Raw genomic sequence first — 12,952 nt, 5'->3', positions numbered from 1 at the left:
ATTTGTAGCTTTTTCAAATTCTTGTTCGTAAGTTCAACACACTGCCGTAAAACTGGTTGCATGATTGTTATCTTCATCTTTTGACTTATAAAACTGTTAAAAAGTTAAAAACACAATTTGAAAAAACAAATCCACAAAACGAGTAATTTGTAAGATAAATCGTTAAATTTCTTCATCTTCACAATTTCCAAGGAGTTTGAGTAATTAAAAAAAATCATTTAAAGTGTTTTTTCCGCACACTGCACATTCATTTTCCACAAACATAGGTGTGATAAAATCTGAAATTGAATGACAAAGCATTTTTATAGACAACAAAATTGAATTTGCAGTGTTTAAGTGCCTGCTATCTTTGAGCATGCAGTCATTTTTCAGATTAAGTGATTCACCGATTATGTATAGGAATAAACAAATCTCTTTCTTATACTAAAAAGTAGCCACTTTAGTTTCTTTGAAAACAACAAATAAGTTGTGTGTACTTAAACCAACAATGTGCAATAAATACAAGATGACCGATTTTACGCCAAAACTATTGCAAAATAAACCAGGCAACAATTTTCAACATACCAATACCAATCTACTTAAATGATAGTTAACCTTCGAAATAGAAAGTGTTTTCTGCTAAGTACTGAACACTACGCGAATTTACGAATGCTCTACAGAACTAATTACTATTCAGTCGAGTCTAGATTTTATCAAAAATCGATCCAACAGTTCCTTGGTTATATTATATTTGAGTCACATTTCTTTCCCGTGTGTTTAGTTTAGTGAGTTTGCCACCCCTGGATATTGGATATTAAAACACGAGTAAGTGCCAATTCATTGATTGCAGAGAATATTTTAATCTTAAATAGACGTCTCTACTTTTTGAGTGTGAAATTATATGTATAAGATAATAATGTAAAGTGAATCACAATGGTAATCTTCCACTATTGGACACTCGAAGATCAAAAAAAATCGGTTCCAATCATTAAATCAAGATTTCGTGGAAGATTACAAAACATAAAAAACTATTTAATATTATCTGATTATTGTTACTATAATTGTAAGTAAATCTGATAAATAAATCGGAGAGAACCAATCCCGATCGAGCTTTTCAAACGTTTTAATTAATCTAAATTTATTCAAGATTTCAAATAACGTTAATATCTTAAACTGGTATAAACCAAACATGTTTTTTTTCTTATATACCGACCAACTCAACCTTTACGCAAATATCGGACGTAAAAACCACTGCGTGTCTAAAATGATAAGACCCCAATAAGGATGTTAAGAAGATCATTTTAAACAGGATTGTGGTTTGTATTAATAGCTTTACGTGTTTTGTGCATGAAAACAAAACTATTTTAATAAGTACATAAATTGATGAATTTATAATTTGATGAATAATCGGATGATGACAAAATATAAACAAATATCTGAATTTCTATGAACGATGTCATAAGGATAATATGACCTAGAAATAAAAGACTAGGACAATCAGTCACAATCCGCGAATCCAATAAATTACCGAAAATAAGTTATGATATGAATGTTTCTTTTTATTTGCACCGACAAATGTGGCGAAATATTCGTGTTTACATTTTTCAGACAAATTTACAGAATTCCTGCAATTTATCGTGGCGAAAATCTGGTTACACAATTACAGCCTTGGTCATAGAATCAGTTTTCTAATTAAATAAATAATAAATAATTTGGAAATGTCTGTGTGATTTAAAGATCATCACAGATGTTTGCAGTTTTAAGACATATCACTCCCACGCTTTGTTAGTTGCAGTTGATCAAATATTGCAAAATTGTGGAACGATTGTGTAAGATGTAAAGGTCATTTGAACGACACAAATTATAAAAATTGAGAAAATCTAGATCCATATTAAAGCATTTGCAGGGTCAATCAAATGGGAGGTCAATAATACCTACTCTTCGAGATTGTTTCGGAAAATCTAAGAACGAATTTTTAGCTAAAAAATCGCGAGAGAAACGATGGCGCAAAGCGTTTTTTAATATCTGTCGTAGTTTCCAAGATATTGAACTTAAGTTTACTCTAAAAAATAAGCGAGATATCGATATCAGAAATTTGGAATAGTTTTAGTTATGATTTTTTTAGAAAATTTGCAAATTTTGATTGTAGAAAAATCAAAGAACTATTTCTTATGTAAAAAATCGCGAGAAAAACGATGGCGCAAATCGCATCTCAATATCTGAAATAGTTTCCGAGATATCGAGCACGAATTGTTTCGAATCTTCAAAAATTTGGCCCTCTGGTGGCAACCCTAGCAACCTAGCAATTTATTCTTGAAATTTTCAGAATTCTCAAATTTCGATGGATCAGAGACCTCAAATTTCAGATTCATCAATTCTTGTGCAAAAATCTAGTCTTGTCAAGGAAACTTAGACATTTTGAATCAATTACAAAAATATTCGACAATTAATTTGTTTTTAGGAAACAACAATAGAAAACAGTTAACATTAAATTTTTATGATTGATAAAGTTGGAAGCGGATTTTCATTCCACAATAATATAGCTGCATTTAGAAATTAAATATTGCGATTGCCATTGTTATGATTTATTAATGTAATTGTTACAATTTTATGGATGATACCTATTCCGGTAAGTAATTAAAATATTGTTCAATTGAAAAAAAGAAAAATACATCAAAACTGAAAATTAGAATTGGATACAGCGTAATCTAATCAAATCGATTTTAGCGAAGTGCATTACAAATCTAACAGATATTTAATAAATTGTACGACAAACACTTGACAGGTACTTGAACTTTGTGGAACACACACCTTGATCTGTTTTTCGCCGCTGATTGTTTTTCCTAGTGATAATAGTCAGTACCTTGCTCTTGATACCCATTTAACCCATTAAACTATATAAAATAGTCGAAAACCTAAATATAGTAGCAATAACTATAAAATGTTAAGTGTTGAAAGAGCGTTTCTGTGTACTAAATTTTGCACACCATCCTTGGATTTTACTGTTCGCACTTACCTCCCACAAGAGACTGTTCTAAAACTTTGAAAACGTAATTAAATAGTCAATAAAGTGCAAAAATTGCTTATCTAAACATGTATTGTCCAGTGGTGGTTACATTACAATCTAATACATCGACAGAATTCTGGAGTCGAGGTTAAAAAACAGTGGAGATTTCCAAAGATACCTCAAGAATACCTGAGTCTAAATTCAAGTGTATAACACCGCCGTCATCGTCTGTCAACAATCAGCGAGATCTTATAAAAGCGACGAGTTTGAGCGTGGACTTTTTGTTTATTGTTTGAACTGCTCATGTTAACAAGTATCAGAGTGGCGGTTTTTATTGGTATGCGTTTAGTGCCGAAAAATTCAGAAGAAGGAATTTTTTATTGGCTTGCAAAAACGAAAATTCCGACTTGACTTGCGAAGGTAATTATTTTAATTATTTGTTTATATTCAATTTGCTTAACAATAACACATTAAATTCCAAGTCACGAATGCGAATCATCTTCATTCATAAATTTTAAGGTCATTTCGTAACTTTAAACAAGTATTAATACAAAATTCGTTTAAAAATTTATGATGTAATGTAAAATTTACGACATAATATATTTTATTTAGTTTGAATTACAAGTGAAATGTTTACATAAGGAAGGCGGAATTTTTTGTGTTTTACGGTAATTTATTATATTTACTCGTGCTTTATTAATTCTGAAGCCACTACTGCGCTCTCAACATTTTATGTTCACAAACCAAAAATCCCCAGTTTCTGGGAACACAATTTAGCACCCAAAAAAGTCCGCTAATAACTCTTAAATATTCTGTTTTGAATGGCAACCACAAAGAAATGATTTAGGATATTAGAAGAAGCAAGTAATAAAAAACCACTTGCCTTAATAGATAATAAGCTTTTTCCTACAATGGTTCTATTGATAAATTATTTTTGCAATGAGGTCGAGAAGGCTACTTAACTCCTTAGGAAGAATTGCATACATATGATAATGAATGTGAGAGTGAAGCCTAATTTGGCCCACACGTGGACTCCTTCATCCTACAACTTCATTTTTATTCATTCTCCACAATTTTACACCCTCGTTACACAATCATGTAATGACGACGTAACCTGAAAACCTCAGCCTCGTTAAAATAATTGTTTATGATTTACGATGGTTCACTAGCAAAATTTTCCTTTGAATCGACACAAAAAAATATGCGTCACGTGCATGTGCGGTAATTTAGTCAATACTTTATTGTCCACTTTCTACTTTGTTTATCTATACTTCAAAATATGCGATTATTTGTTAGTCATGTCCTCTAAAAACTGTTGCCATTGTGCAGTTTTTGCCGGTGTTTTTTTAATTTCAGTCTTAATTAAGTGTAACAAAAATCCCACGTCAAGCATGCCAATATTAGCATTCAAAAATTGGTAAAATGGTTTATTCATTTCACATATCTTTCGTGGTGAATAATTTCAAAACCAGAAACAGATCGTTCTAAGAAATTAACAATTATGTGCCAAGAACGACCGTGAAAAGTCCACGTTATTAATTTCGTCTGTGTGTAAGTAAATGTCAAACAATGATTTAATTAAGCGAGAATATTTTGTGTGCATTTGCGAAAGCACACACTGCGAATAATTATACTGAAATTGACTGAATTTTTTTCACATCTGTCAAGTTGTTCAGGTTGGACTAGATTCTTACAGGTCGATTTCAAGTCACTGCGTTAACGCAAATTTGCAACCGTTGCCAAGGTATGAGCAATGTGATTGGCGTTGCTATGTTGCAAATGGGATTTGCAGTAACGCAAGTCACACTTGAAATCGACCCCTAAGTTTGTTTTGATATGTTTATCCACGAGTCGACTTATTAGCATTGGGAGTGTAATTAACAGGAGTTTACCCGATCGGTTTTGGTGATTAATAAATGTAATGATACTAAATGTGTTAACAGGAGGTAGAAATTTAATCAAATTATTCTTAACAGGATTATTGTGTTTTTATTATTTATGCTAATAAATATTGCTTTGAACGCGAGGTTAAATGGACGAGGACGAGGGAAAACCAAGAAAAAGTACCAAGTAACCAGCAAGGTGGTATTTTATCGAATTTTATCTTCAATTTTCATTCCTTTTGAGGAAGAATTTAAAATTTTTCCCTGTTTACTTGTCGTTTTGGCTCCTTTTCATCTCAAAATCTTTTTAAGTCGATTCTTATGATTATGCTCGTATATTTCCTTTTACGTTTTGTGTCTTCTTTAAGTACAAAATTATGTAGCTGCAAATTCTAATCTGTCTATTTTTAAAGATTCTTCAAAATCCTTGAAGATTCCTAGAAATTTTATTAAAGATTCTTACACAGTGTTTCACAAATAGACGGCAATCAGTGAACTGGTAAGTCTTTGGACTTCCTCAAGCGAGATTCTGAAGTTTCTTTTATTGAATTAAGCTTCCTTAAATTGACCCTTGAGATGCGTTAGAAAAAATTGAACAACACTTTTACAGTTGCATGAATTATTTATTCAATAACACAAATTTGAAAATTTGCATCGTGTAACAATCACCCTTTATACAGATCCTTGGAGACTCCTGTTGACTCCTGTAGGTAGATTAGTGTGGCCCATTTTAATTCAACAAATAAAACAAATATTTTTGTAATCTTAAAAAAAATAAAACCAAAGACACCTTCTAAATTATTCCAAACCTGTCCTACAGTCGCGGTCAAAATGTTTTGGATATTAAAGTCATTTGATTGTCAAATGTAAAGCACCCTTTACGTATATCATTATTATTGTCACTTTTGACAACATTGATTGAAATTTGCACGTCACATTAGCAGTTAATGGATAGTCTACACTAAAATTTACAAAATGTCAATAAAATGATGCCCATAATGATGCAATTTTTTGAATTTTCCTTTAGAATTCATACCTTTAAACATACCTATTTAGAAATATTTATAAAAACAAGCAATTATTTGATAGTACAAAATGAACAGCAATTATAATTATCGTACCCTTGTAACTAATTCATGAAAAATTGGTGCTCAAAAAAGATAACACAGTCGTATCTATTTTCGACATACGTCTCAAATTTTTATGGTGTAAGAGCCACTCGAGTTGATAGTAAATTGACCAAAATGAATGTCAAAGAGTGTCAGTTTTCTTTCCTTGACAATCGCATTTTGCACAAAGTCCCCAATTTATTGCTCGAAACTGTATATAATTCTCCTATCATAACAAAATCGCATTGAGGAAGTTATGGCCTTGTCGTGATAAGAAAAATTAAGACAGAAAACACGCATTTAGAACTGACCTGGACGAACATTAAAATATTGAGGGTTTTTCCATTACTTCGATAAAAAGTAAACTTCAACATTAATTCAAACTTTCATATCTGATAATTAACCGGTTTTAAAACCAATTCTCATTAAGTAAAAGTGAACACTGAGGAACCCCTGTGATATTTTAGGGGTTTCTCCCCAAATCCCTCGCACAATGAACCCACACGCTTGACAGATAAGAATTGTTTAACTTGAGCAAATTTCGGAAAAGCTAATATTGCGGAACTATTTTGATAAAATTGTGGAAAAATCAATAGTGTGGATTTAAAAAAAATAATTACAGAGCAATAAATTTAGAAAGTCTGCAAATATCCGGAACACATCTCGAGAGCAAACAATGTTAAGAAAACGTAAAATATAAATTGGTTATACTGAAAATTCTACGAACCTGTCAAAGAAAAAAACTTGTTTGGTATTCCAGTTATAAAAGTAGATTGCATTAAATTATCATACAAACAAGTTCACTGATTTATTGTTTATAACAATTTTGTTTGACTATATTTTACAATTTTTGTTGTTGTTTGATCTGGGTTTGAGTAAATACCCGATACCTGGTTTTATTGGGTTATAAAATTTAATTAATTTTTTTCGTTTAACTGCGTGATTTACTCTTAACAAAATTACCACACGCGGAACTAGATATTTTATTATTGCTCAATTTAAATTCATAAACAAGCGTGGAGAAGGACAATTAGCAGGAAACCTAGTCTAGGTAATTTGTAAATTTCTCAATATCCAATTACCGGTTATCAGAATTAATTGAAAACAGAACTACAAAACTTACTTACGAACTCATTTATCACTTTGAGAATTAGTGATGGAATCACAGAGATATTAAAAGTAGCAACTTCAGTTTTGATGTTTAGTTCCCCAGCAACCTTCGCGAAATAGAAACCAGTTCCCAATTGTAACTAGCTTTACTTGTATCTTCTGTTGTTTCCGGATTAAAAATATAAACTTTCAGCGTGTCGTTCTATTATGTAATAGTAGAACATATCCTTGCCAGTATATTTCTGATAGTGGTGATGTGAGGTTCGTTTTGAATGAAGCGCATGTTCGCAAAATTCAATTCCGTGTCTTGTTACAGATTTCTTTCTTTTTTGAAAATCTGAGGAAATCATGAGTGGCCAAGTGGACAACCCCGCGTTCATCAACGACGATGGCAAAAGCAACCACAGGTAAGAAAAACTCATTTGATTTGTCGGGTTTTTTCAGTCTATAAATTCCTCGCATTGACCTTAAATACATAAATATGCGGGGAAATAAAAATAGAGTTACCTACATTCTTGAAACGTGCAAAAAATTTCAAGTTCAAATCGGAGTTACTTTCATTTCAAGCGACTTTACCGGAGTTTTAAACACCTACCAAAGTCCGAAATATTTAGATAACGAACTGTTTATTTGTTTTCCTTTTGTAATTTCATTTTCGCACGTTTGCAATTAATCCGAAGACAATTAAGTGTGGAACAATGATGATAAAAATCAATGGAACGTCATTAATTTGCAAACCACACAGTCGCATCACCTTCTTCACTCCGGAAGCAATAAAAAAATCCTTCCCGAAATCCATTACGTAAACTGTTTGCACTTGAATTCTAAGGCTTCAGTAATTTCAACGTGAAACCTTTTCAGCTTCAGTGCAGCTCTCTCATCGAAGGAAGATGTTGGCCGCAAAAACGGGAAAAACTGCTCGGTGGAAATGAACGACTTGAAGAAGGTCGAGGAAGCGACCGGGGAGTACGAGCCCTATCTTCACCGAGAGGTGGAACATCCCACCACGTAAGTATTGGGAATTTCGGTGCCAACAGGTGCCAGCTTGTTAACAAAAGGTGTAATGTTTGCACCGAATTTAGCGAGAATTTAATTAGGCGCGTTCGGAGAAACTTTGGCAAAATATGCGAAAAATTTAATTGCGTCATTACAATGAACTTAAAAAATCGTATTGTTCGACACGTGTAAATTGTCCTATTTTTTGCCACAGGATGACCTCAAAATTTTCTAATTAGATTAATAAAATCTCTCCTGTTGTCGTGATTTATTTATAAACTGACGTGACGTTAATAAAAATTTTGTTGTAATTTGACGTCGGTTTACAATTGGTACTGTTGTCATCAATAAAATTAATATGTAACGTAGACTTAGCTTTCTTTCAATTGATTTTAACAATGTTGACGTGAATCTTTGAATTAATTAAATGTGAGATGAGGTGACACCCACCAAAGTCTCTTATTATTGAAAACACTTGTAATGTGGTAATGAATTAATTCAGCATTGATTACATGACTGCTTACAACCAGAAAAAACAATAAAGAGACGGTAATTAACGGTCAAGACAAGTACGTTAAGTAATTATTAGAGCATTTTTACGACTTTCATTGAAGGACGAAGATTCCGTCCGAAATTTTCCAAATAAAAGACAGTTAATTTGGGGCTTAAAATGACCAGCGAATGGTTTTGCGTGCTATCAGACGCGAAATAATATGTAATTTCGCAAGGAGAAGGCCAATTATGGCTTCAAGTAGTCTCGGGGTTTTCGGCAGGTTGGGGCAATTTGTGATAAAATCTTATTAGAACGACAGCGTTAAAATATATTTTCTATTAATTCATCGGTAAAATATTTAGTGGAAAAAAAACTCTAAATTAAAAAGTGCATATTTCATGCATTTTAGTAGTTTGAACACCGCCGAAAGAATTTTCGTATTTTAGAGGCAATTAAACGTATTTTATTGCGAAATTGTTGTTTGAAATTGCACACTTTCCACAAGCGATAAAAATTCGGAAAAAATGTCGTTTTATTCCTCGTTTTATTCTCCATTGAAAACAAATTTTTAATTGATGGTTCCATTACAAATAATATTTAATAAAAATTAATTAATCGACGCGACTATTGAAAAGTGCGTCACTTTGCATCGAACTTTAGACTACATAATATTATATAAGTTCGGTCATATTTGTCGCAATTTTTTTAAAGAAACAAGTTGAAATTGCATTGAAGTCTGTGAAGTTGCTGAGCACGTGAAATCTAGAAACCTTTACAAATTTAGCCAAATTAATCAAACACTTTGAAGCATTTAGCACGGATTAAATAAAAATCCAAAATCTGAAAAATTAAGAAATTAATTAATTACAAATCAAAACCAGAAATTTTATTTTGAAACTTTTGACTCCTTTTAAAATCAAATTCGAAATTTGGAGTGTTGTAAATCTGAAGCACGCAGAACCCGAAGAAGAAAACACTCAGATAAGAGCCAAGAGCAAATCAAGATAACCGCTGAATGTTATCAGATTTTTCGATTTATCCTCCGGATTTATCCAATTCTTTGAAAGTACTCCAACATATCTTTTAAGACGGATTTTTTCCGACTCTTTGTGTTTTTATCTAATGAATAGATAGTTTTAATCACACGTTGACACTCAATTTTTATCTCTTACAGAAACGCCGAAACTTTGTTGCATCTCCTCAAAGGAAGTTTAGGCACGGGAATTCTATCGATGCCTTTGGCATTTTACCATGCCGGATTTGTGGTGGGCGTAATATGCACGGTGATAATCGGAGGAATATGCACGTATTGCATACATATGATAGTTCAAGCAGAGTACGAGTTGTGTCGGAGGAAAAAAGTGCCGAGTTTGACGTATCCAGCTACTGCCGAAAGCGCGTTGCTTGAAGGACCTCCGTTTTTACAGAAACTAGCACCGTATTCTGTGTAGGTTTTAAAATCCACCCATCCAACAACTCTTAATTAATTTAGTGACTTATTTACAGTCACGTTGTGAACGTTTTCTTGTTGATATATCAAATGGGGGCGTGTTGCGTTTACACAGTCTTCATCGCCGAAAACATAAAAGACGTGGCTGATCAATACATGGAGGAACCTCTAGATTTGAAGATATGGATGGTCATGTTCTTGCTTCCTTTGGTGCTGATAAATTATATAAGAAATCTCAAGTTTCTGGCTCCTTTCTCTACCGTGGCTAACTTCATTACAGTTGTCAGTTTTGGGATTATTTTGTACTATTTGATCAAAGCGGATATCACATTTGAAGATCGGAAGTACGGGGGTGAACTCCGACAGTTTCCGTTGTACTTTGGGACAGTTTTGTTCGCCCTGGAAGCCATAGGAGTGGTAAGTACCCTTAAAATACCAAAAACTACCCTACAAGTGTTTCCTTTTAGATCATGCCTCTGGAAAACGAAATGAAAACCCCACAGTCTTTCAAAGGTCCTGTAGGAGTCCTAAACATCGGAATGATCTCCATTGTCTTTCTGTACGTCGGAATGGGATTACTAGGTTACCTAGCCTATGGTTCTGGAGTCAGAGACACTATAACTCTTAATCTGGAAGCTACCGACGTGTACGTACCCCCATAATTGTAACAAAAGTCACCGTTTTGTACCCACAGATTAGCACAAGTCTGCAAAGTGATGTTAGCTATCGCTATTTATATTACGCACCCTCTTCAACTGTACGTGGCTATTGACATTATGTGGAACGAATATTTGCAACCAAGATTCGAAAAGAGTCGTTATCAACTCTTTTTAGAATACACAGTGAGGACGTCTTTAGTTCTCGTCACTTGTAAGTGTACTAAAATCGTTAATTTTGTGTTTTACGTGTTCTTTTGCAGTTGCTTTGGCCGTGGCAATTCCAAAACTAGATCTGTTTATTTCCCTCTTCGGTGCCTTCTGTCTGTCAGCTCTAGGTTTAGCATTCCCTGCCATAATTCAAACTAGCACGTTTTGGTATACTTTGACTGGTTTCAAAGGCAAAATGATCATTTTAAAGAATTTCTGTATTGTCGTCTTCGGTATAATTGGACTGGTTGTTGGAACGTACACCAGTCTTAACGAAATTGTTGAGTTTTTCAAAAAATAGAAGTGACATTCCTTGTTGGTTCGAAAGACTCAAAAACGTGTGAAGTACAAGAATTTTATGATGTGATATCAGTTTAATGCTCAATGTCCAATGGTGGCACATTAGGCGAAAAATCATAGTAAATTATTATTTTATACTCTAGTATTATGTATTTGAATGTACATATGCATATATGTATGTACCGTACAGATTAAGGCTGTTTAACTTTGTAAGTAAACTTGTTTGAGGAATTCCTGCGAATTCTTATATTTTCTTACACGTTTAGTGTAGTTTCCTCTTGTATTAAAATTATATTGTCTCGTTATTTAAAATGAGAAAAAATACACACTTGTACAAAATCGTTTTGTTTTATTGTGCGATAGTCTGGAAGAATCTGAACAACAAGAAAATACGCATTTCGGAAATCAACTATCCGAAACGTTAATCAGCCATATCTCAGTTATATGTTGTCGGATCTGAATTTAAGTCTCAGATTTGGAATCTGCAAAAAATTCTGCGTTCACTGATGTATAATAACTTAAGTTTACTCTAAAAAATAAGCGAGGTATCGATATCAGAAATTTGACATAGTTTTAGTCATACATTTTTGCGAAAATTTGCAAATTTCGATTGTAGAAAAATCAAAGAATTATTGCTTAGTTAAAAATCGCGAGAAAAACGATGGCGCAAACCGCTTCTCAATATCTGAAATAGTTTCCGAGATATCGAGCACGAATTGTTTTGAACCTTCAAAGATTTGGCCCTCTGGCGACAACCCAAAAAATCAAACGGCCATTTGTTGACGAAAATTAAAAAATTCTCATGTTTTTGGATTCAGCGTGACATTCTGCGTAAAATGAGACCCAAATTTGTTGAGTTTGCTTAATAAATAAACGAGACATTGACCAAAAACTGTTTTGAAAACGTCATTTTAGGGTGATTTTCAATCAATATTTTCAAAATGAAAACGTTTAATAGCTTTGAATTATACATCAGTCGAAAGAGGAGCTCGAAATCTATCTACTGGCCAATTTGAGATCGATCGGACAAATAGTTTACAAGCTATGGCCAAAAATAAAAAAAATTTAAAATTTTCATCGTTTGAGTCGGAATTTTTTTTCGCGAAAAATCGACTATTGAATTTTGGACTTTTGAGAACATTTTCCCACGTAAAATGAGCCGAGAAAAAGAATGGCGCAAACCGCAACTCAATATCTCAAATAGTTTCCGAGATATTTAACTTTAAAAATTACGAAAAATGAGGAAAAATAAAAATCAACTTTCCGAAACTTTGATCGGTCATAACTCAGTTATTTGATGTCGGATCTGAATTTGAATCTTAGATTTGGAATCTGCGGAAAATTCTGCGTACACTGATGTATAATAACTCAAGTTTACTCTAAATAATAAGGGTGTTTTGGGGATTTATAATCGCGGGTTTGAAGCGGTGCTAAACCCGGTTCGATTAGAGTATGCTCGAAGGACCATTGAATTGAGATTTTATGTTAACTAGTTTATTTACAAACTATTTACACACTCGACTAAGTACTTGAATAGGACATCTGCCCTTGTTGGATGATTCAGAGGGAAATAATAACTCTGTTCGGGAAGAACCCAGGTAAACCCTGGTCGGGACCTTTTCCCTTTGTTGGACCTTTACCCGAATTCTCCCGAACAGAGGACAAATCTTCGGAACAAAGGGAAATATCGATATAAGAAGTTTGACATAGTTTTAGTCATCAATTTTCGCGAAAAACTGCAACTTTCGACTTTTGGAAA

General features: G+C 33.2%; 1 protein-coding gene across 3 annotated transcripts; it reads left to right on the top strand.

Annotated features, from left to right (window-relative positions):
- Positions 1-706: 706 nt before the first annotated feature.
- LOC148179900 (proton-coupled amino acid transporter-like protein acs) lies at positions 707-11,532 on the top strand. 3 transcript variants are annotated; one of them, XM_088050742.1, is made up of 8 exons: positions 707-804; positions 7,405-7,495; positions 7,950-8,096; positions 9,752-10,024; positions 10,084-10,444; positions 10,495-10,673; positions 10,722-10,897; positions 10,947-11,532. In XM_088050742.1, the coding sequence occupies exons 2-8, from the start codon at positions 7,437-7,439 to the stop codon at positions 11,192-11,194; spliced, it is 1,443 nt and encodes a 480-aa protein (XP_087906868.1). In that variant the 5' UTR covers positions 707-804; positions 7,405-7,436; the 3' UTR covers positions 11,195-11,532. The 3 variants fall into 3 exon arrangements, with proteins under 3 accessions (XP_087906868.1, XP_087906866.1, XP_087906867.1); XM_088050740.1 differs by lacking the exon at positions 707-804 and adding an exon at positions 3,258-3,406; XM_088050741.1 differs by lacking the exon at positions 707-804 and adding an exon at positions 7,183-7,349.
- Positions 11,533-12,952: the final 1,420 nt, after the last annotated feature.

This window comes from Gnatocerus cornutus, chromosome 2 (assembly GCF_029298725.1).
Source record: "Gnatocerus cornutus isolate USDA-ARS CGAHR chromosome 2, icGnaCorn1.1, whole genome shotgun sequence".
Lineage (NCBI taxonomy): Eukaryota > Metazoa > Arthropoda > Insecta > Coleoptera > Tenebrionidae > Gnatocerus > Gnatocerus cornutus.
The sequence above is the reverse complement of the archived record's forward strand: the minus strand, read 5'-3'. Positions and strand labels throughout refer to the sequence as shown.